At 50.7% G+C, this 23,011-nt stretch overlaps 1 protein-coding gene across 3 annotated transcripts in view; it reads left to right on the forward strand.

Moving 5' to 3' along the window:
• Positions 1–22,680, forward strand: part of RNF185 (ring finger protein 185) — a 46,401-nt gene extending 23,721 nt beyond the window's left edge. For all 3 annotated transcript variants that reach the window (XM_008272146.4, XM_008272147.4, XM_070065839.1), the window contains exons 2-7: positions 2,390–2,612; positions 8,603–8,621; positions 10,831–10,943; positions 12,166–12,220; positions 18,451–18,568; positions 20,346–22,680. In XM_008272146.4, coding sequence (XP_008270368.1) covers positions 2,437–2,612; positions 8,603–8,621; positions 10,831–10,943; positions 12,166–12,220; positions 18,451–18,568; positions 20,346–20,443 — 579 coding nt within the window. In that variant the 5' untranslated portion in view covers positions 2,390–2,436 and the 3' untranslated portion in view covers positions 20,444–22,680. The remainder of the gene's footprint in view (positions 1–2,389; positions 2,613–8,602; positions 8,622–10,830; positions 10,944–12,165; positions 12,221–18,450; positions 18,569–20,345) is intronic.
• The last annotated feature ends 331 nt before the right edge of the window (positions 22,681–23,011 follow it).

Raw genomic sequence — 23,011 nt, forward strand, 5'->3', positions numbered from 1 at the left:
TCGTCATGGAGTATGCACACACACAGTGTGTGTGTGTGTGTTTGAGATTGATTTATTTGTTTGAAAGAATTACAGAGGAGTGGTCGCGGGGAAAAAGTGGGCTTCCATCCGCTGCTTCACCTGGTTCACTCCGCAAATGGCCATGATGGCCAGGCCTGGGCCAGGAAGAAGCCAGGAACCAGAAACTCTCATCTGTTTCCCACGTGGGTGGCAGGGGCCCGAGTGCTTGGGCCATCATCTGCTGCCTTCATAGGAGCATAGGCAGGGAGCTTGGTCAGAAGCAGAGCAGCCGGGACTCGAACCAGCACTCTGATGTGGGATGCTGGCTTCACAAGCAGCCAGTTAACCTGCTGAGCCACAGTGGCCTCCCCTGCAGTTAACACATGTGTGTACTTTCTATAAATAGGTCATTTACTTTAGATGCGTGATCGGGGTCTACATTGTGAGATACAAATGCTTCATTGGTGGTGCTGTGTACTTCTTATTGCATCATGTCAGAGGCGTTGTTAAGATTGATCAGTGAACCTGGATACATAGTTCTTAATTTTAAAAAATCTTTTTAAACAAGGACACTCAAATGGGTTGGTTCCTAGGCTCCTTGAGCAGGAATGATAAGGAAAGGCCACAGTGTGGCCCCCCCAAAACAGACTGCACCCCAAGGTGTGGAGAGCAGATGTGTTGGAGAGGGGAAGCGTAGGGTCGGGGAGGAGGTCTTGGAGCCAAGGCCTGCAAGGCACCGGTGCTGCCAGCAACCTGCTGCCCTTCTGGGACATCATGTAAAATGATGTAACTGCGTGAAAAAGTGGCGGCGAGCCGGCCTCCTCTCCCTGCTCCAGGCGGCGAGCTGCTGCTTTGCTGAGGCAGGTTCCTGAGTGCAGTGCTCTCGTCTACCGCGGGAAGGGAAGGCAGCTTCCAGGTCTGCAAGGGCTGCAGCTCGTTGGTCCCTACCCCCTGCACTCTGGGAGCTGACATCAAGGTGGCCTTCAGGTGCTCCAGTGGTGAGTCCTAGACCTGCGGAGGCGAGAAGATGTGGAGCAGCACAGTCAAGGGGCTGGCGGGGGCACCCCGGAGACCAGGGAGTCTAATGCCTCATTTTACAGATCAGGAAAAGGTGGCCGGGGGTGGGAAGGGGAGGTCCCCAAACCACCTGGCAAGCTGGAGGCTCCGCTGAGGCCAGCATTCAGGCCTCAGTTCTCTAACGATGGCAGCCAACATTGCTTTCTTAGAATTTCTGGGATGTTGAGGGGACCAGCTGAGGATCCTTCATGTGCACCCAGAATTTTGAGCATCCCTTGGTCTTGGTCAGCTCCTGGCTGGGTTCTTCAACTTGGAGGTGGTGGTCAACAGTGGTCTCTCTCTAGCAGCCTTTGGCGGTCAGCTGGTCTGTGGTGGTACAGTGGCTTGAATACAAATGTGGTTCAGCTCCGCATGAGTCAGCCAGCCAAGGTAGCTCAGGCTGCAGTTTCCAAAAGAGGCTGGGCCAGAGCAGGATTTCCCGAAGCAGATTATGAGCGTGCCAGATACTTCAGGTGGTGTGAGGATAAATAGCTTTTCCTTGTTACATTAATCCTTGTTTTCCACTTATGGTAGAGGTAGTACTGGTTTTCCATTTAATTTCTATCCATTACAATGATATAAGCCTCTTCTTTAAATGTATTGAAGCTTAAAACAAAATGTGGATAGATTTAGACGAAATAATGTAGGTGATATTCCAACGTGGCAGAAAAGACAGTGAAAAAGATCACAGTGTGAAAAACACTGGACCGGATGAGCCTTCTGGTCCTTCCTAGTAACCTCCTCGGTTTTCACCGCTACAGGCATGTCTTCATAGTCTGGCACGTGCCAGTCACAGCCCTCCTGCCTGAGCAGAGTTCATTGCTAGTATTGGAGGCTGTCCACAATTAGAGGACAGCCTGAACTTTCCGTGGAATTGAACATATATTTATCACCTGGGTTCTCAGAGGAGCATGTGAAGATAACTCAGACAGGGTCCTGGTTCCTGTGGAAGGCCATCTGCAGGGTTTTTGTACAGGGGTCTTCAAAAGGCTCCTGAAAGTGCATATATTAGTAAGCTGCACGTATTTCAGAAACTTTACTGCACTCAAATAAGCTTTTCGTATTTTTCCGTTAACTTGTTGACGTATATGTGCGGTTGATATATTTGTGTAGTGTATTCGGGGCCATGTTCATGGGAAGTTTCGGAGTCGTTGCCCTTTGGGTAGTGTCCCACAACTGTTGTCCTTTGCAGACCCTTGGAAGTCTACCCAGGGCCGCAGGCACAGCCGGAGACTGGAGTTGAGAGAAGACGTGTTGGACGGGGGTGGTTTGGCATGGAAGGCAGGGGGTGTGGGCTGCAGAAGTGGGTAACCAAGGGCTCTCTGCCTTTCAGGATTTCCCTGGCAGAATCTTCACCAAAAACTTTGCTGACAGCCAAGGATGGCGAGCAAGGGGCCGTCGGCCTCTGCATCCCCTGAGAACTCCAGCGCAGGGGGCCCCAGTGGGAGCAGCAACGGCGCTGGGGAAAGCGGAGGGCAGGACAGCACCTTCGAGTGCAACATCTGCCTGGACACAGCCAAGGATGCCGTCATCAGCCTGTGTGGCCACCTCTTCTGGTCAGTACCCGCTGCCCCAGAAAACATGGTGCTGCGTTTGGGGGGCTGGTAGCCCTGGAAGCCTTGGAGCAGAAGACCTCCCGCCCATTTTGGGTCCTGTTAGACTCGGACCCCACAGGGCCTGCTGCTGAGCTAGATGACCTTGGGCAGATCATGCTCCTTCTCCTTTCTAGAGTAATGACACTCACAACCTTCTTAAAAAAGATTGATTTAGGCCGGTGCTGTGGCTCACTTGGCTAATCCTCCGCCTGCGGCACTGGCACCCCGGGTTCTAGTCCTGGTTGGGGCGCTGGTTACTAGTCCCAGTTGCTCCTCTTCCAGTCCAGCTCTCTGCTGAGGCCCAGGAGGGCAGTGGAGGATGGCCCAAGTGCTTGGGTCCCTGCACCCATATGGGAGACGGGGAGGAAGTACCCAGCTCCTGGCTTCGGATCGGCACCGTGCCGGCCATGGCAGCCATTAGGGGAGTGAACCAACGGAAGGAAGACCTTTTTCTCTGTCTCTTTCTCACTGTCTATTACTCTCTCTCTGTCTCTCTCTCTCACTGTCTAACTCTGCCTGTCCAAAAAAAAAAAAAAGATTGATTTATTTGAAAGGTAGAGTTAACAGAGTAAGAGGGAGAGACAGAGAGATCTAACATCCGCTGGTTCACTCCCCAGATGAACGCAACAGCCAGCACTGGGGCCAGGCTGAAGACACCTGAGTCACCCATGTGACAGGGGCCCAAGCACTTGGGCTATCTTCCACTGCTTTCCCCGGGCACGGTAACAGAGGGCTGGATCAGAAGTGGGGCAGTTGGGACACGCACCAGCACCCATATGGGTGGCGGCATCACAGGCAGCAGCTTAAGCTGCTACGCCACAACACTCACCATTTTGTGAGCACCTGCTACCTGTACTTTGCTTGCTTAGCCTATAGCAGTGTGGCATGGTAGTTATGAGCAAGGACTGTATGCCATAATTCAGAAGATGTCTCCTTCTGAATCGTGGCTCTGCCACTTTCCTGTGGATGAACTTGGGCAAGATGCTTACATGCACTCTCCCTAATTTTACTCAACTGTTTATGAGTATTAAAAGACTTGAAATATGTAAAAGGCTTAGAGGAACACATAGCATGGAGAAAATACTGTGTCAGCAATACCCATAGTAATTGTTACTGTAGCTGTTTTTTTTTTTTTTTTTTTAAATATTTATTTGAAAGGCAGTTACAGAGAGGCAGAGGCAGAGAGTCATCCATCTGCTGGTTCACTCCCCAAATGGCTGCAGCAGCCAGAGCTGGGCTGATCGATAGTCAGGAGCCAGGAGCTTCTTCTGGGTCTCCCATGCGGGTACAGGGGCCCAAGCACTTGGGCCATCTTCTACTGCTTTCCCAGGCTATAGCAGAGAGCTGGATTGGAAGTAGAGCAACCGGGTCTCGAACCGGCACCCATATGGGATGCCAGCACTGCAGGCAGCGGCTTTACATGCTATACAACAGCGCTGGCCCCTTACTGTATTTTATATATATATCAGTGTATCTCAAAATGAAGTAGTAGTGACAGTGTCCATTGCAACCCCAGTGGTTATAGAAGTGCCTCCTGGCTTGGAGACCCTGGGTGAATACTGAGTTCTGTTTTTTTCTGTTGACATTTTGAGCTGATCCTTGAAAGGGTAAATTTGGGTAAATAGGAAAATGCCTGTTGAGGCAAAGGATGTGTGCAACCCTAAGGCAAGCAATTTCTAAGGACAGGCTTGTGGGCTGTTGAATTCATATGAGATCCAGAGCCTACTATATACCTCTCACAGCACCCTGGATGGGAGGCGAGGAGTGTTGGGAAATAAGAATGGTTGTGTGAGAGTTGGGCCAGATTATCAAACCCAGATTTGACTGAGAGAACATAGAGTTAATGAGTATTTTTGATCAGGGAAGTGCTGTGAAGAAAGGGTCATTTAAGCAGTATTTAAGAGAGTTTAAATTGCCAACAGTGTAAAGATAAATTTATTGGTGAATGAATAAAATGGGACAGATTTCTTTTTTTCTCCAAACTCTTGCCCTAATCATGGTTTTTTGTAGAAACAGTTGTGATCACTCTTTTCTTAGAAATTGGAGATATAGGGCCAGTGCTGTGGTGTAGCAGGTAAAGCCATTGCCTGCAGTGCAGCACCGGTTTGAGACCCAGCTGCTCCACTTCTGATCCAAATCTGTGCTATGGCCTGGAAAAACAGTAGAAGATGGCCCAAGTGCCTGGGCCCCTGCACCCGCATAGGAGACCCGGAAGAGGCTCCTGGCTTCGGATGGGCACAGCTCTGGCTGTTGCGGCCATCTGGGGAGTGAACCAGCAGATGGAAGACCTCTCACTCTCTCTCTCTGCCTCTGCCTCTCTCTAACTCTGCATTTCAAATAAATAAATAAATCTAAAAAGAAAGGAAGGAAGGGAGGGAGGGAGGGAGGGAGGGAGGGAGGAAGGAATTGGAGCTGTGTCAGGGAATCATAAAACCAGGAGTTGGAAAGAGTGGCAGAGTTAAGTAAGAGGCAGACTACCATTGGAAAGAACACAGATTCTAAAAACAGGATGCTTCCAGCCTGGTGGTGGGCAAATCTGCTAGCTTCTCTTCAATTTCCTCATCTGTAAAGTGGAGATAATTGCACCCCCTGTAGGTTAATGACACCATCGAATGATGTTAATCAATGACGAGCTATTCAGCCACACAGTAATTTTTTTTTTAATATTTTATTTATTTGAGAGGCAGAGTTACAGACAGAGAGAGACAGAGAGAAAGGTCTTCCATCTGCTGGTTCACTCCCCAAACAGCCGCAACAGCTGGGGCTAGGTGGATCCAAAGCCAGGAGCTAGGAGCTTCCTCCAGGTCTCCCACATGGGTGCAGGGGCCCAGGCACTTGGGCCATCTTCTACTGCTTTCTCAGGCTATAGGAGAGAGCTGGATCAGAAGAGGAGCAGCTGGGACTAGAATCAGTGCCCATATGGGATGCCGGCACCGTAGGCGGAGACTTAGCCCACTACGCCTCAGCGTCCGTCCCACACAGTAATTTCTTTTTTCTTCCTCCTCTTCTTCTTTTTTTTTTTTTTTTTTTTTTAAGATTTATTTATTTATTTGAAAGTTTAGAGTTACACAGAGAGAGAAGGAGGGGCAGAGAGCAAGAAGTCTTCCATCCACTTGTTTACTCCCCAATTGGCTAAAATGGCCGGAGCTGTGCCGATATGAAGCTAGGAGCCAGGAACTTCTTCGAGGTCTCCTATGTGGGTGCAGGGGCCCAAGCATTTGGGTCATCTTCCGCTGCTTTCCCAGGCCATAACAGCTGGATCAGAAGCGGAGCAGCCGGGACCTGAACTGGTGCTCACATGGGATGCCGGCACTGCAATGCTGGCCCTAGTAATTTCTTTTTAGAAAACTTTTATTTAATAAATATAAATTTTGAGGCTGGCGCCGCGGTTCAGTAGGCTAATCCTCCACCTGTGGCGCCAGCACCCCGGGTTCTCGTCCCGGTTGGGGCGCCGGATTCTGTTCCGGTTGCTCCTCTTCCAGGCCAGCTCTCTGCTGTGGCCTGGGAAGGCAGTGGAGGATGGCCCAAGTGCTTGAGCCCTGCACCCGCTTGGGAGACCAGGAGGAAGCACCTGGCTCCTGGCTTCGGATCAGTGCGGTGTGCTGGCCGCAGCGCGCCAGCCGCAGTGGCCATTGGGGGATGAACCAACGGCAAAGGAAGACCTTTCTCCCTCTCTCTCTCTCACTGTCCACTCTGCCTGTCAAATAAATAAATAAATTTCGAAAGTACAACTTTTGGATTATAACAGTTTTTCCCCCCCATAACCACCCTCCCACCTGCAAACCATCCCATCTCCTACTCCCTCTCCCATCGCATTCTTCATTAAGATTCATTTTTAATTATCTTTTTATACAAAAGATCAACTTAGTATATACTAAGTAAAGATTTCAACAGTTTGCACCCGCACAGACACACAAAATATAAAGTACTGTTGGAAAACAAGTTTTACCGTTAATTCTCATAGTACAACACATTAAGGACAGAGGTCCTACGTGGGGAGCAAGTGCACAGTGACTCCTGTTGATTTAACAATCGACACTCTTATTTATGACGTCAGTAATCACCCGAGGCTCTTATCATGAGCTGCCAAGGCTATGGAAGCCTTTTGAGTCTACAAACTCCGACCTTATTTAGACCAGGCCATAAGCAAAGCAGAAGTTCTCTCCTCCCTTCAGAGAAAGGTACCTCCTTTGATGGCCCGTTCTTCCTGCTCAGTAATTCCTTAATAAATAGGAATCCCCATCGTTCTTAAAACCCCAGACTTTCTCCTAAGGGTCATTCAGTCACCTCCATTTCTCTCCCACAGCCTTTGCATTTATTTATTTAAAATTTATTTTATTTGGCCGGCGCCGCGGCTCAATAGGCTAATCCTCCGCCTAGCGGCGCCGGCACACCGGGTTCTAGTCCCGGTCGGGGCGCCGGATTCTGTCCCGGTTGCCCCTCTTCCAGGCCAGCCCTCTGCTGTGGCCAGGGAGTGCAGTGGAGGATGGCCCAGGTGCTTGGGCCCTGCACCCCATGGGAGACCAGGAAAAGCACCTGGCTCCTGGCTCCTGCCATCGGATCAGCGCGGTGCGCCGGCCGCAGCGCGCCGGCCGCGGCAGCCATTGGAGGGTGAACCAACGGCAAAGGAAGACCTTTCTCTCTGTCTCTCTCTCTCACTATCCACTCTGCCTGTCAAAAAATAAAAAATAAAAAAATAAAAAAAATAATAATAAAAATAAAAAATTTATTTTATTTGCTTGTGGGGGCCCCAGGCGAGAGGCCAAAGCTGGGAACCAGGAACTCAGTCCTGTCTCCCATGTGAGTGGCCAGAACCCAGTTATTTGAGCCATCACCATTGCCTTCCAAGGTTTGCATTAGAGCCCAGTATTGACCCCAGGTAATCAGATATGGCATGTGGGCATCTTAACCACCAGCTAGATGCCCCCTCCCCCCACAACCTTAGAGGGAAGCTGCCAGGGGAGATCTGTGACAGAGACCCTCCACTCAGTTCAGAATGGGGTCACATGATTAATGCTGGAGCTAGAGATGAGGCTTCTGTTATGTCCTGGGAGACTGTGGGACTGTTTTGTGAAGCTAACCTGGTTCTGAAATTGAAAAAGGAACTATCCTGAGTCCAGGGTGAACTCGGCTGTAGCAGACACATGATGTGTGAGGTGCAGAAGCCGTGTGTGCATCTTCCGTTGCTCGGGCACCTAGTGGGTTTGTAATAGATACCTCTTAAAGAAATGAATGAGAGAGAATGAATTCATGTCACTTTTTGCGTACAGTGCTGGGCAATAAAAAGCGCATTGAACTGGAAGTCCAGAGACGTAGTTGTTAGTCCTGGTGCAAGTTATTTCATGTTTCTTAGCCACATTTCCCTCTTTTGAAGGATGCGAGGTTGGGTAGCAACTCGCTAAGAAGGTGGCCTGTTCTGCCAGGTAGCATCTCCAACCTTTCCATTACTCACAGGTGTTTTCTGAGTAGAGCTGAACTTGGAGGCTGCTTCCAGCCAGCAGAGCTCTCAAGGTTTTGTTCAACCACCTGGGAGTCCACCCAGCTCCGGGAGCCTGAGAGCTGTGAGCCCACTGCAGGTGGCTGTCAGAGTGTCCGTGTGTGCGCACACGTGAGAATGTCCCTGAGTTCTTCTGCAGAGGGTCCTTAGCTTTTATTGGATTCCTTCAGAGGTTGTAACTTCTCCAAGGTTAACTTGTAGGGGAATTGGGTCTGGGTGGTCCAGGCCCTGAGCATCTTCACGTGTAGTAGAACCCCGGATGTGGAGACCAGATTGTAGCCCAGCCTTTCCTGTTCTCGGATACCTCCATGGGATGGCATAGCCCGGTTTTCTCCTGTTCTCCTTCCAGGTTCTGCTGCTCCCACCTGTCAAGTGTTTCTACTAATGAAAGCATTTTTCTTCCTTTCCCCTTCTCTCTTCTCCTTAATGACTGTTGCCCTCGGGACTCCTGCAGTTGGCCATGTTTACATCAGGTAAGATGCATTTCATTTTACTTTGTCTTTCATCAGCTGTGGTTGCACAAGGCGGCCCTGGTCTCTGGAGACTGCTGTCAGACGCTGCAATGTCCCCTGCTTGTGGGCTCATTTGCTTGCTCACCACCCCCCAGCCCTCTTTACACACCTGTCCCCCAACAGGGACTTGATGAAGTAAAGGGTTAGCGTAAACCCGAGATGGTCCCAGCTCTGCCACCAGTTTTCACTTGTTTGGATTTCAATCCTCATTTGTAAGTTGGGTTGGATTTTATATATGAGGTCCTTTTTCAGTTTTGAGATTCTGCCTCTAGAAGAGGCACCCCCTATCATATCAGCAGTATACCCCCATCCTTTTTTTCTTTCTAAAGATTTATTTACGCTGGCACCATGGCTCACTAGGCTAATCCTCTGCCTAGGGCGCCGGCACCCCAGATTCTAGTTCTGGTCGGGGTACCGGATTCTGTCCCGGTTGCCCCTCTTCCAGGCCAGCTCTCTGCTGTGGCCCGGGAGTGCAGTGGAAGATGGCCCAGGTCCTTGGGCCCTGCACCCGCATGGGAAACCATGAGAAGCACCTGGCTCCTGGCTTCGGATCAGTGCAGTGCACTGGCCACAGTGTGCCCGCTGCAGCGGCCATTGCGGGGTGAACCAATGGAAAAGGAAGACCTTTCTCTCTGTCTCTCTCTCTCTCACTGTCCACTCTGCCTGTCAACAAAAAATTTTATTTATTTATTTATTTATTTATTTATTTGAAAGGCGAGCTACAGAGAAGCAGAGGCAGAGAGAGAGAGAGGTCTTCATCCACTGGTTCACTCCCCAGATGGCCTCAATGGCCAGAGCTGGGCAGATCTGAAGCCAGGAGCCAGGAGTTTCTTCTGGGTCTCCCACACAGGTGCAGGGGCCACAAGGGCTTGTGCCTTCTTCTAATGCTTTCCCAGGCCATAGCAGAGAGCTGGATTGGAACCGGCACCCACATGGGATGCCAGCACTGCAGGCAGCGGCTTTACCCACTATGCTGCAGTGCTGCCCCTCCTCCCATCCTTAAAGGTCTTGAATATGTTAGGAAGGGGAAAACTTTTTAGTATCAACAGAGCTTTTGTGAAGAAGAGGAAAAGTCTGTTTTCCCAGCTTTAGACTGTTAGGAGAACCAGTTCACGTTCAGCAAGATTGCTTTGTGCGCTAGACTTGGGCCTGGCATTCACGAATGGCTGTGAAGAACCACTGCCAATGACCACCTCCAAGGTTGTCAGCAGCAGAGCGCCATGTGTGTGTGGCGTAGGAATGTGGAGGAGGTCAAGTTCTAGCCTGGGTGGGAGGAAGGAGGGAGGGACAGGGCTGTACACTCTGGCCCCAGCAGCCCCTGGTAGCATGCTAGCTAGGAGTTCCGGAAGAATAACTGGCGACAACAAGTTCAATAAAGTGGGCTATAAAATCACTAAATGCTGTAGTGTCCACAGCTCTGTAGTCCTAGAGTTCCCTTTATCATTGGATCTCAAGGCATAATCTATTTGTATTCTACGTTGTAAAATAAATGTTGACAAAAATCTACATACAGAATTATTTAACAAAGACACAGCAGGTAACATGTCTTTATCAAACTAGTGAAAAGGCCTAAAAAATACTTAGAATTCTGAGGTTTTTTTAAAATCTTAATTAAATGCAAAAATTGATGAGAGTGCATTTTGAAAAATCAAATTTAGAGAATGATGAGAATCTATCCTTTAGCATCTGGTAAATCACCAGAAAATGATCAGCTAACGCCCCGATGTTGATGTTTAGGATACACAGTTGTTGAGAAGTGCTACAAAAATGAGAAATCACAGAACGAAAAATGAGTGCCAAGGTAATGCAGTTGAGGCTCTGGGGAAGCTAGAGATTTAAGGTTTGTTCCTTCCACTCTGGCAGCCTCAACTGAGGCTGGATGCGTCGGCCCCTTGACAGCCCCAGGCTTGCGGTTCCTGCCGCCGAATTGCTAGGAGCCCCTAGAGAGCAGCAAAGCATGAAGAAGCCTGTTCAATTATGATGGCATTTAAAGGCAATTTTTATTTCACCACTAGTAAATATTTATTGAGTGCTAGGAGCAGGAAATCGCGGGTTCCTCGAGGTGTTCTTTGCACCAAGTCTGTGATCCTTGTGGTTTTCCCACTGGCTCTGACTGGCCATTCTGTGATGGGCTCTGAGCCATTAATGCCTCTTTCTCTCCTGCTTGCAGTGGTTGGAGACCAGACCTAATCGACAGGTGTGTCCAGTTTGCAAAGCTGGCATCAGCCGAGACAAAGTCATCCCGCTCTACGGCAGGGGCAGCACTGGACAGCAGGACCCCAGGTGAGGATTTGGGGTTCCTCTTGCACCCGCTTCTCCCCACCCTTGCCTGGTGCTTGGTGATCCTTCGGTTCCGAGGCATTCTGGTCTAGAAGGGAGCCAAGTTGCCACTTGCCAAGCCACAGTACGGATACCTACTGAGTGCCGTCTGCCAGCAGCGCATGAGACATCACAGCTGCTAGGGTGCAGAGAGAGCACCTCGTGCCACCTGGGGCTGACGTGCAGCCATAGAGCCTGCAGGGAGTCGGGTTCCTGCAGCAGCCATGTGTTAGCATGGAGGGGACCAAACAGGGCGTCCAGGTGGCTTTTTTTCCAGAAATGGAGGTGTGGGTGGGTCCTGCATTCTGCAGGCCCAAGCCCTCCATGGTCTGGTACCCACGCCTCTCCAGAAGAGTCTCTTACCTTCTGCCACCCCACCCCACCCCGCATGTACACCAGACCTCTTGGTCCACTCTAAGGGGCTTGCCCTTTCCCATTCGTAAGGCTTTGCACTTGCTCTCTCATCTGCCTCCCCCAGGCCTGCCTGGGCCCCCTCACCTCCTCCTAGAAGTTGTGTTTCTTCCCACCATCCATGAGTTGCTCGCACCCATTCTCCCACCTCAGTGGATTAGGGAAGTCCCTGTCCACAGCGTTTTGTGAATGGTATTGCTCCCCCTTGAAACAATGACTACCTCGAGAGTCGCATATGTCATCAGCCTCAGCATTGGTAGCACCTGCCTTCGGGGGGGGGGGGTGATCAGAGAAGCCGAAACCCCTGAGGCAAAAAGAATAGCTTAAGGGGACTCGTTCAGGAGTAGCGAGAGGCATAGCGAAGCTAACGGGCAGACTAGAGAGGCCGGAAGCTCAGCCCGCTCTGCTGCCAAGCACTCTTGGCCTCGGTGTGAATTAGGGGTTCCTAACATCCATGAGCCCAGTATCATACGGTCCCAGGAAAGGTGTCTGGGCGCTCTTCAGAGCAGTCTGCGTCAGATGCTCTGGGTGTAGGCTGTCGTGCGTCTGCCAGCTGTCTTGTAACAGACTGACTTTCTCACGGGTTTTCTGAATAGTTGGGGAAAAACAATTGCAGGTGGACGGGAGAGTTAGTGTTTGGTTGAATTCAGTGTAAGTTCATGTGCTGGGCAGAGAATAAGGTTCATGGTCCTTACCTTGTTTGAGCTCCCAGTTCCAATGAGCAGAAATGCAGAGTATTTTGTAGTAAACTTACCTTACAACGTTTCTGTTTCAGAGAGAAGACCCCTCCCCGTCCTCAGGGACAGAGACCAGAGCCAGAGAACAGAGGGGTAAGAAACATTCTAGGAGAAATTTCTAGAAATGAGCCCATGACTTTAGAGGTTTCCCCTCTTCGCCTTATCATTTTTTCTCCTTGTTCATGAAAGGAAAGGAAAGTGTGTAAATACTGAAAGGAGAAGTGGGATCCCGCCGTCCAGGGATAACCACCAGGGACATTTGCTCTATTTTCTCTTACATTCTTTTATGATTAAATATATAAGCATACAGATTTTTATAGATCTGTTTACATTTGTGATTTTAGGGATGTAAATACACTTTTTTTTAATCTTTAAAAATGTTACTTGTTTTCATTAACTTGAAAAGCAGGACAGCAGAGACAGAGATCTTTTCTCTGCCGGTTTATTTCCTACATGCTACAACAGCCAGAGCTGGGTCAGGATGAAGCAGAAGCCCGGAATTCCATCTGGGTCTCCAGTGTAGTTTGCAAGGGCCCAGGCACTGGAGCCATCATCTGCCGCCTTCCCAGGGAGCTGATTCGAAGCGGAGTAGCCAGTATGGGATGTGAGTGTCCCAAGTGACAGCTTCACTTTAGTGAGCCACAACACCTCCCATTTTTTATTTTCAATTTTTTTGTAGCACATGGCTCCTGTTTTGTAACCCTTTTTAAAAAGTTCACTCATTCTACAGATATTGAGTGCCTTCTGCGTGCTGAGGGCTATTCTAGCAGTGGTCATGTTTCCAGGAACATGACAAGCACCCCTACCCCTAATGGCATTTACATTCTGAGTGGGAGACGCTCAGCAGTACTCACGCAACTTGAGACTTACATGCCAGCAATATTTTACTGAGTGGGTCTTTAGTGTTCAGTCGTGTGGACTTAATTTACGTAACTAGTCTTTTGTTAGCTGTTTAACTATTTCCTTCATTTTTTCTGTATTAAAAATATTGTAGATGAACTTAACACTTTTTTTTAGCAGATTCGCATTTTGATAGAACTAGAATGCATTGCTCAAAAATATGTACCTTTAAATTAGATATTAATCCTTAAAAACACCAATTTCATGTTAAAATGTTAAATTTTAAAAGCAGAGTATTTACTCAGACTGCCAGAATCCCAGAGCAGGTATATGCTCATTCCCCATGGCCTTCTCATCTGCTTACTTGTGTCTGTACCAGGGGATCTTCAGAAAGTTCACGGAAAATGTGTATTATGAGAAAACTTTGCATGGATTTCAAAAGGTTTTTACCAAAATGACCTTATCTTTTCATTCCATTTCCCCTCAACTTTTAAAAGTACCTGTGTATATTTATGCAGCCACAATTCTGTCTGCTGCTTAAAATTTAACTTTGGCAGTGTTTTCCATGATGTTCTGAAATGTTCTCTTTATTTTTTTTTTTAAAGATTTATTTACTTATTTATTTGAGAGGCAGAGTTACAGACAGTAAGAGGGACAGAGAGAGAGGGCTTCCATCCGCTGGTTCACTCCCCAAATGGTTGCAACTGCCAGAGCTGTGCCAATCCGACGCCAGGAGCCAGGAGCTTCTTCCAGGTCTCCCATGCAGGTGCAGGGGCCCAAGCACTTGGGCCATCTTCTACTGCTTTCCCAGGGCATAGCAGAGAGCTCGATTGGAAGAGAAGCAGCTGGGCTCGAACCAGTACCTATATGAGATGCTGGCACTGCAGACAGAGGATTAACTTTAGGTGCCACCCAGGGGCATAGCAGGAAGCTGGATTGGAAGCACAGAGTAGCCAGGACTTGAACCAGGCACTGCATTGTGGAATGAAGTGTCCTAAGGATTGGTTTAACCCACGGCACTGCAACACCCACCCACTCTATTATTTTTCAAAGGCTGCCTTTTATCCCATTGAATTTTTGTGCATTATAATTTAGATATTTTTCCTTTTTGAAGGATCTTTTAGTTGCTTCTGGATTTTATTTTTTGAATAATACTACAGAGAAGGGCCAGTATTGGCACAGTGTGTTAAACCACTTTCTGCGATGCTGGCATTCCTTATGAGCACCAATCCTGGCTTCTCCACCTCTGAGCCAGTTCCCTGCTAATAATGCACCTGGGAAACAGTGGAAGGTGGCATGGCCCAAGTTCCTGGGCCCCTGCCACCCTGGTGGGAAACCTGGATGGGTTTCCTGGCTCCTGGCTTTGACCTGGCCTAGCCCAGCCATTGCAGCCATTTGAGAAGTGAATCAGCAGATAAAAGATCTCTCTCTCTGCCTCTCTCTCTCTCTCTGTAATTATGTCTTTCAAGGAAATAAATTTAAGAAACTAATGTTAGAGATAATCTTTGCATACATTTCTTTTTTCTTATTTGAATTAGTGCATTCATTTAAGGTTCCCAGGAATAGGAGTCAAAGGTCTTTTTTTTGTTGTTTTTTAAGATTTATTTATTGGCTGGCGCTAATCCTCTGCCTGCGGCACCGGCACACCGGGTTCTAGTCCCAGTCAGGGCGCCGGATTCTGTCCCGGTTGCCCCTCTTCCAGGCCAGCTCTCTGCTGTGGCCCGGGAAGGCAGTGGAGGATGGCCCAAGTGCTTGAGCCCTGCACCCGCTTGGGAGACCAGGAGGAAGCACCTGGCTCCTGGCTTCGGATCAGCGCAGCATGCTGGTTGCAGTCTTCTGGCCGTAGTGGCCATTTAGGGGGTGAACCAATGGAAGGAAGACCTTTCTCTCTGTCTCTCTCTCTCTCTCTCAGTGTCTAACTCTGCCTGTCAAAAAAAAAAAATTATTTATTTATATGAAAGGCAGAGTTCACCGGCTCCGCGGCTCAGTAGGCTAATCCTCCGCCTTGCGGTGCCGGCACACCGGGTTCTAGTCCCGATCAGGGCGCCGGATTCTGTCCCGGTTGCCCCTCTTCCAGGCCAGCTCTCTGCTGTGGCCCGGGAGTGCAGTGGAGGATGGCCCAAGTGCTTGGGCCCTGCACCCCATGGGAGACCAGGAGAAGTACCTGGCTCCTGTCATCGGATCAGCGCGGTGCGCCGGCCGCAGCACGCCAGCCACAGCGGCCATTAGAAGGTGAACCAACGGCAAAGGAAGACCTTTCTCTCTGTCTCTCTCTCTCACTGTCCACTTTGCCTGTCAAAAAAAAAAAAAGGCAGAGTTACAGAGAGGCAGAGGCAGAGAGAGAAAGAGAGAGGTCTTCCATCCGCTGATTCACTCCCTAGATGGCCTCAATGGCTGGAGCTGCACTGATCCAAAGCCAGGAACCAGGAGCTTCTTCCAGGTCTCCCATGCAAATGCAGGGGCCCAAGGACTTGGGCTGTCTCTACTGCTTTCCCAGGCCGTAGCAGGGAGCTGGATCAGATGAGGAGCAGCCGGGACTCGAACTGGTACCCATGTGAGATGCCAGCATTGCAGGCAGTGGCTTTACCTGCTATGCCACAGCACTGGCCCCAGGAGTCAAAGGTCTTGATGGGAACTGAAGGTCTTTTAGCTCACTTGTGAGCAGTGAACAGTTGTTGAATGGGTATATGCAGAACATTACATGGCAAGCGCTTGCTATGCATGGTCTCCTTTAAATCTCACCTCAACCCATGTAGCGGAAGAGGAAACTGAAGCCCAGATAGGTGAAGTGACGTTGAGGACCACAGAGACCTGAAATCCAGATGTGCCTGATTCTGCAGTGTCTGTCCTTGAACACCAGGCAGCACCCCTTCTGCCCCCTCGGGCTCTGGTTCCTGACAGCATTAGCAACTCAGAAAGGGGTCGAGGGGCTGTGACCCCAGTGGCTGCAGTGCCCGCTGCTAGTGTTCACACACACCTGTAGCCTCTAGTGATGCCTGTTGCACACAGAAGCATGAACCCGGCAGAAGTGAGGACTTGGGGGATGGTGCAGACGGGAGTGGACAGTCAGTCCTCGGGATTCACTGCTAGCGCTGTGCTTCCTGATGAAACAGTTACACCTTCCCGGGTAAGGCAGGCCAGTCCCAGGAGCCCTCAGACTCAGCCATGCTGGGTCAGAGGAGGAGGCCTTTCTGTGCTGAAGAGGTGGAAACCGGTTGTTTCGTTCCCCGTAGGTTTGCCCTCTGATTCGATCAGCGTTCCGGCTTTATGGGTGGTGCTGCTTGGCACAGAGCTGGCAGCTGGATGCCAGGGACAGGGAACAGCCACTTTTGTGACCTCGAAAAAACTTACAAATGAAGGCCACACAACTCTGGGGAGGGCAGTTGCCTCAGGGCTTTTTTTCCTTTTATTTTTTTCTTTCATTTTATTTGAAAGGCAAAGAAAGAGGCAGGGAAGGAGAGATCTTACAGCTGCTAGTTTACTCCCCAAATGCCCACAACAGGGGAAGCCAGATCCCAGGGCGTGCATTAGCAGGAAGCTGAGCTTGGAAGCAGAGCTCGAGCCCAGGCACTCTCATATGGTCTTAACCGCTGTGACAAATGACTGCCCCATCCCCCTTAAAAAAAAAAAAAAAAGATTTATTTATTTGAAAGAGTAACAGAAAGGAAGAGACAGACAGAAAAAGATCTTCCATCTGCTGGTTCACTCCCCAAATGGCCACAATGACCAGGGCTGGACTAGGCCCAAGCCACGAGCCTAGAACTCCATCTGCATTTCCTATGTGAGTGGCAGGGTCCCAAGCACTTGGCCATCTTCTGCTGCTTTGCCAGGCACGTTAGCAGAGAGCTGGATCAGAAGTAGAATAACCAGGACTTAAACCAGCGCTCTGGTATGGGATCATAGGTGGCAACTTAACCTGCTGTGCCACAACACAGGTCCCAACTGCCCCTTTATTTATTTTTAAATCATTTGCTCTAGAGATCTTGCCAGAGATGCAGGAGAAGAGAAAAAGGTTTTCTAAGATGTTCATAGTAATTAAGAAGCATGAGTTTTCAGATAAAATAGACAGTTTTAGCTTTAAACTCTGCACCATGATCAAGTTATTTTCTCCTCGGCCATCTGTAAAATGCAAATGTAATTTTTATATATAATTCAAATATATAATTATATGATTCTTTTATAGAAATGTAAGAATTAAATGATGCATGTGTCCCAGTGCTGAACGTAAATGGTGCGTGGCACAGTTTACACTTAGAAAAAGGGAGCTTCTTGTTCATAATATTATTTTCCTTACTGAATCTTTTCATATGAAAGATAAAGCATTGAAACCGGCACATGGAAAACAATGAGGGGGGCCAGCACTGTCCCTTAGCGGGTAAAGCCACCATCTGCAGTGCCCGTATCCCATATGGGCACCAGTTCCAGTCCCGGCTGCTCTACTTCTAATCCAGCTCTCTGCTATGGTCTGGGAAAGCAGTGGAAGATGGCCCAGGTTCTTGGGCCCCTGCACCTACATGGCTCCTGGCTTCAAACTGGCCCAGCTCTACCCGTTGCAGCCATTTGGGGAGTGAACTAGCAGATAGAAGGAACCCCCCCCCCCCACGCGCGCCTCTCTAACTCTGCCTTTTAATTAAATAAATAAATCTTAAAAAAAGAAAGAAAAGAAATAAGAAAAAATGAGGATGATAGCTTATCTGCTGATAGTGGGGGTTTTTTGGGGGGAGGTGGACTTGAGGGAAGTGACTGTGAGATGGGGGTCTAACTCAGAGACCTCTGTCTTTCTCAGCAATCCTATAATGCATGAATTTCTTATAACAAGCATATATCATTACTTTTGTGGTCAGAAAAAGTATTTTCAGCTGTAAAATTTTTTAAATTATTTTTAAGGAAAAACACTTAGCTGTGTCTTGCCTACTTACCTACAGATAGCATGCGCTCGTGACCATGGTGTTGACTCTTGTCTGATGATCACAAGAGTTCTGTGTTGCCGCATAAGTTAGCATCATGTTCTTTTGAAAGTATGTTAAGATCTAGATCATGACTTCCGTTGTTGGCTAATTGGGGTTCTAACTTTTGCTGTAACAGATAATGCATAGCTCGTTTTGCTGCTGCCCTGTAATTGGGCATGGGGATGATGGACAATTCTGCTGTTAGAAAGCGTGCAGAAATTTCTGGCTAAAGTGGGATGCTGGGAAAGAACCTCAGGCCCAAGAACTCTGGCTTGAGTCCGCGGAGTGTTTCACGCTGGGTCGGAGCCAGTGCTGTGGCCTTTCCCTGCTCCTTAGCTGGGGATGAAGGCCAGAGAAGCAGAGAGGCCACCAGGTTCCTCTGCTTTGGGGTCTAGCTGGGTGGAAACGCTGTCCACCTCTTGGAAACAGGCTGCAGAGGGACACACGACAGGTGACATGTAAGGTGTCCCCCATCTGGCAGGTGCAGAAGCAGCCTACGTTTTTCTCCTCCTCTTAATTGCATTTCTTCCGCAGGGATTTCAAGGATTTGGATTTGGAGATGGTGGCTTTCAGATGTCTTTTGGAATTGGGGCATTTCCCTTTGGGATTTTTGCCACAGCATTTAACATAAATGATGGGCGACCTCCTCCAGGTAAGACCCTGTTCCCTTGAGAAATCAGGAGAATATCCTAATGATCCCACTTGAAAGCTCCTTGCGGTCTGACAGACGTGAGTTACAGATAGCTGTCCTTACGTGGGTAATCTCTTCATATCCCGGAACGCGAGCGAGCAGTACTGACAGCACCGACATAGGCAGGCAGGCAGGCCGCTCGAGAGTGGCAGCTGCACTTGGCGCGGAGCCGGGCAGCGAGGCGGGAGCCTGGGCTGCAGTGCTGTCTGGCAGCTGAGCCAGGATCCTCACTGTGGGGCCAGGAGAGAAGCTACTCGCATTCCCCAGTGCCTCGTGTGCGTGGGCACAGGACAGGATGCAGAAGTGACCAGAGGGAGGGTCTGGCCAGGAACCCGCTCCTGAGTCGGCCCACAGGTTGTCTGCCCCACTCTGCTCCTGGCCCATGGCAGAGGGTGGATACGCCCACCTGCACGAGCCCATCAGCGTCCCCAGCTGGGGAGTTGAGCATAGCACCGAGGCGGCTGCCACTGCCCTTCCTCACCTTATCTGCCTGCAAAGTTTCTCCTCTGTTCACACGTGGTATTCTCAGGAAGGAGACCCCAAAGGCCAGGCTCTGCTGTGCCCTGTGCAGGAGCAGGACCCGCCTTCTAACCTGGTCCGGGGCTCACCCTGCCCCCCCACCCCCGCCGCCCCATTAAACAGACTCCACAGCCAGGCTGGGCTCTGAACCTGTTTCTCTGCCACCCTCAGAGTTTGCCCTCAGCAGGGGTGCTACAGTTTGCCCATCCTGGATGTAGATCATCTTCCTCTCCTTGTCCCAGAGTCAGGACAGGGAGCTCAGAACGATGGCTCTTCTCAGAGCACAGAGGAATAGACCAGGGTTCTCAGCCCAACTGCCACGGCTGTGCCAGGCGGTGGGGGAGAGCAGTCGTTTTGCCTGCCTGGGCCCCAGTTCTCTTTTGGGAAAGGGAGGCACTGGCACTGCACAGGGGGGCTCTGGAGGCAACGTGCACACACACACACACACACACACACACCCCGGCAAGCTTGGCTGCTGCCTCAGGAGCCTCCTGCTCTCGGGCAGGCCATGGCCTACCGTGTTTCCAAGGCTGCTGAAGAGAAATGGGAGTAATGGTATCCACCAAGCAGTACTGTGTACGCAACACTCAGCATGCAGCGGGTGCCTGATAAACAGTAGCTTTTCCTGTACTGTTTCCTTTAGAGTTTCCTGTTAGTCAACTCGTTTTCCCATGTGCAGGCCATGCCCTTTAAGGGTAAATTGGAGACCTTGTTCTTGTCATTACATTATCCCATGTATTTTTTTTTTTTAAGATTTTTTAAATTTGTTGTATTTGAGAGGGAGAGTTAGAGAGAGAGGGAGAGACATAGAGAAGGGTCTTCCATCTAAATGGTTCACTTCCCAGATGGCCGCAACGTCTGGATGATCCATAGATCCATAGCCAGGAGCCAGGGGCTCCTCCCGGGTCTCCCACACAGGTGCAGGGGCCCAAGGACTTTTTTACTGCTTTCCCAGGTCATAACAGAGGGCTGGATTAGAAGTGGAGCAGCTGGGACTCGAACTGGTGCCCATATGGGATGCTGGCGCTGCAGGCAGAGGCTTAGCCTACTAAACCACAGCGCCAGCCCCGTCCCTTTTATTTTTGCCTTGCCTGCTGTTACTTGGGGGTTTGGCAGTCTTTAGCATGCATGAAGATGGAGGCGCTCGGTTTCTGGCCCAGGTGGGCCGTGTGCACAGCTGTGGTGCTGACAGCCTCTCTCCTCCCTCCTCTCTCTCCAGCTGTCCCTGGGACGCCCCAGTATGTGGATGAGCAGTTCTTGTCACGCCTCTTCCTGTTTGTGGCCCTGGTGATCATGTTCTGGCTCCTGATAGCCTAATGCTGGACTCTGCCTGCATCCATCCGTCCAGAGCCACTGGACTGGTCACGTGCCACCCTCACTCCTGGTGTTTGGCTTCCTGGCTAATCCTGACCCCTGCAATCAGTGGGGGTTGTAACACATCAAGGAGTCTCGCTTCTCCCTCAGAACTTGGGAGCTCAAGACGAGTTGTCAAGGATCCCCGAGTGTCACCACTGCTGTAAACACCCTGCTGTAACCTCAGGCCTTGGCTCTGAGTCCTCTCTCACCAGTGACTCCGTGAGATCCTGTTCCAGCCAGTTTAGCAGGTCCTGACTGCACAGGGAGGAGGTGGGGTCGAGGCACTCGGAGTGCCATCTCACCGGAGCTTAGTCCTGCGAAACCAAGGGATGAGCCAAATGGTATTTCTGGAAACTTGCATCTCTTCGCCCTTTATAGAGGCCTCAGAAGCCAGAGGGGCTTCTCATACCGAGGGGGTTCTCCCTTCCCGTGCTGCTCTGTTCTCTTTCCTCATACTGCCCCACCCCCAACCCTGCACCCCTTCCTCAGCAGAGACTCAAGAAATTACTGTCCCAGGAAGACCCTAATTGTGGCAGCTGAAGCTGGTGTCATTTCATGAAGTCACCAGAGATGCAAAGATCTCTTAGCGGCCCTGGTGTCTTCAGCCCCAGAGAGCAGCTGGAGCGGCCTCCGGATCTCTCGTCAGCTTTCCTGCCGAACCTGTGTGCACCTGACTCCCCCTGGCAGAGGGCACATGGCCTAGACTGCCGCTGACGCCGGGACCGACTGCTGTGTGTTAGGAGAGACCTGGTGCCAGGGCTTTGGAGCTCTGCAGGAACAAGCAAGGAGCAGCCCTGCCCGACCTCGAGGCTGTGAGAGCTGGGCCCCACCCAGAGAAAACCGGCGCTCTGTCAGCTCAGCCCAGCCGCGTGTTCAAGACCACCATCCTCAGAGGCTGAGTTGTGCTTTGTGAAGACACGCGAAGAGGGAGAGCAGCATGTGAGCGGGTCTTGGTGTAGCTGCTTGGCTGAAGCCTGTGCAGCCTGGGCCTCCCGAGCAGCCGCCTTGTTGATTGGGCAAGCCAGGCAGCAGGGCCTGGGAGCCTCCACACAGCGGGATGATGTGGGCTTCCTTCCGTGGAATCCGGGGAAAGCATCCAACCCAAGCCCTTGATCTGTTTCTCAGTTCCAAATCTGACTGACGTAGTATGGGCCCTGGCAGGTAAGGGCCGTTCACCTGGTGGAGCTGTGCTGTTCCTCCTCTGCCAGCCACCTCCTGCAGAACCCCGAGGGTGACGAGAGATGGACTTCCTAACATCGCCAGCCACACTGCCCCTGGCTAACCCCAGCAAGAGCCACAAAATGCTAGAAAGCCACACTTAGTGCTCCTCCCCCGCCCCCAATATGACTCTGTTTCTAGTTTGTGGAAACCAAGCCCTTGAAGATGGTGAGGGAAGTCTCCTCCCCTCTCTGCAGCCCCCACGCCTTCCCCTTTGCACCTGTCAGTGCCAGAGTTCAGTGTTTAAAGAGACAAAACAAAGTGTTGAGCTGGTGGTTCAGCTGCCGAATCCACGTGAGTGGGAATAAACCGCAGCCCTGCGGCGCGCCTGATGGGCCTTCGGCAACCTTGGGCACTCACTCAGGTGCGCTGTTCTCCTCACCTTCCGGAAGTCCCCAGCAGAGGGCCCTTGGCGTTCCTCTGCCGTGGAGAGAGTTGGGCGTGCAACTGCCTGAATGCAGCGGCCCCCAGCTAGAGGAGGGAGAGAAGACTTGGGGTACATGGCCTCAGCAAAGCTGAGTTTCCAGAAGGAAGATTCAAGAAGACTTGTGGATAGGACGATGAATCGCTTGGACTCTAAAGAAATAGGGTGAGCCCAGGAGAGCTCTGCCAGCAGAGGCATCCTGGGAACCTGCCAGCAAGGCCAGGCCGACCACACCCTTTGCTTCTGAACCTCAGAGGTCCCCATTCACCCTCCGCCAGGAGCTGGGGCAGGAGAGCCGACAGGGAGCCCTTCCGCTACCCCTCCACAGGCTCACCAGCTCCCCCTCTGCCAAGGCAGCGCCCCTCTCTTTCATGTGTTTCCCGTGTTCTCAGCCTCTAGCCGCCTCCTGCTACCCTTGTGGACTAGGACCAGACCCGGTTCCTGACCACAGGCAGAAAATGGTGAAATATGTACAGTGGCACACCTCGACCAGTCACTAATTTTCACTGTGGTGAAAGTGATTTCGACTTAGAATTAAACAAATGGTTTTACATTATTGTGAGCTTGGCCTCCTTGTCTGTGTCTTGAGAAGCTTGTGGGTGGGGCGGCACCCCACCCGCCCGGCCTCTGCGGGCCACCTGTGTGTCTGTCACACTGAAGATGAAAGTCCTCCGCCAGCCACTGATCCAGGTGAGAGGTGTGGGGCTTCACACAGCCCTGCCCTGGGTGTAGCCTGTCTGACAGGCAGCCCCGGTCCTGCCAAGTGCGCAGAGTTCCTGAGCTTGCCAGAGAGCTGCCACAGTGAGGCTGCACCTGGGGCCATCAGAGGCTTACGATGATCACAGGTCACTTAGTGTCAGCATCTCTCCCGGACGTTCAGCAACAGG

This window comes from Oryctolagus cuniculus, chromosome 21 (assembly GCF_964237555.1).
Source record: "Oryctolagus cuniculus chromosome 21, mOryCun1.1, whole genome shotgun sequence".
NCBI classification, from domain to species: Eukaryota; Metazoa; Chordata; class Mammalia; order Lagomorpha; family Leporidae; genus Oryctolagus; species Oryctolagus cuniculus.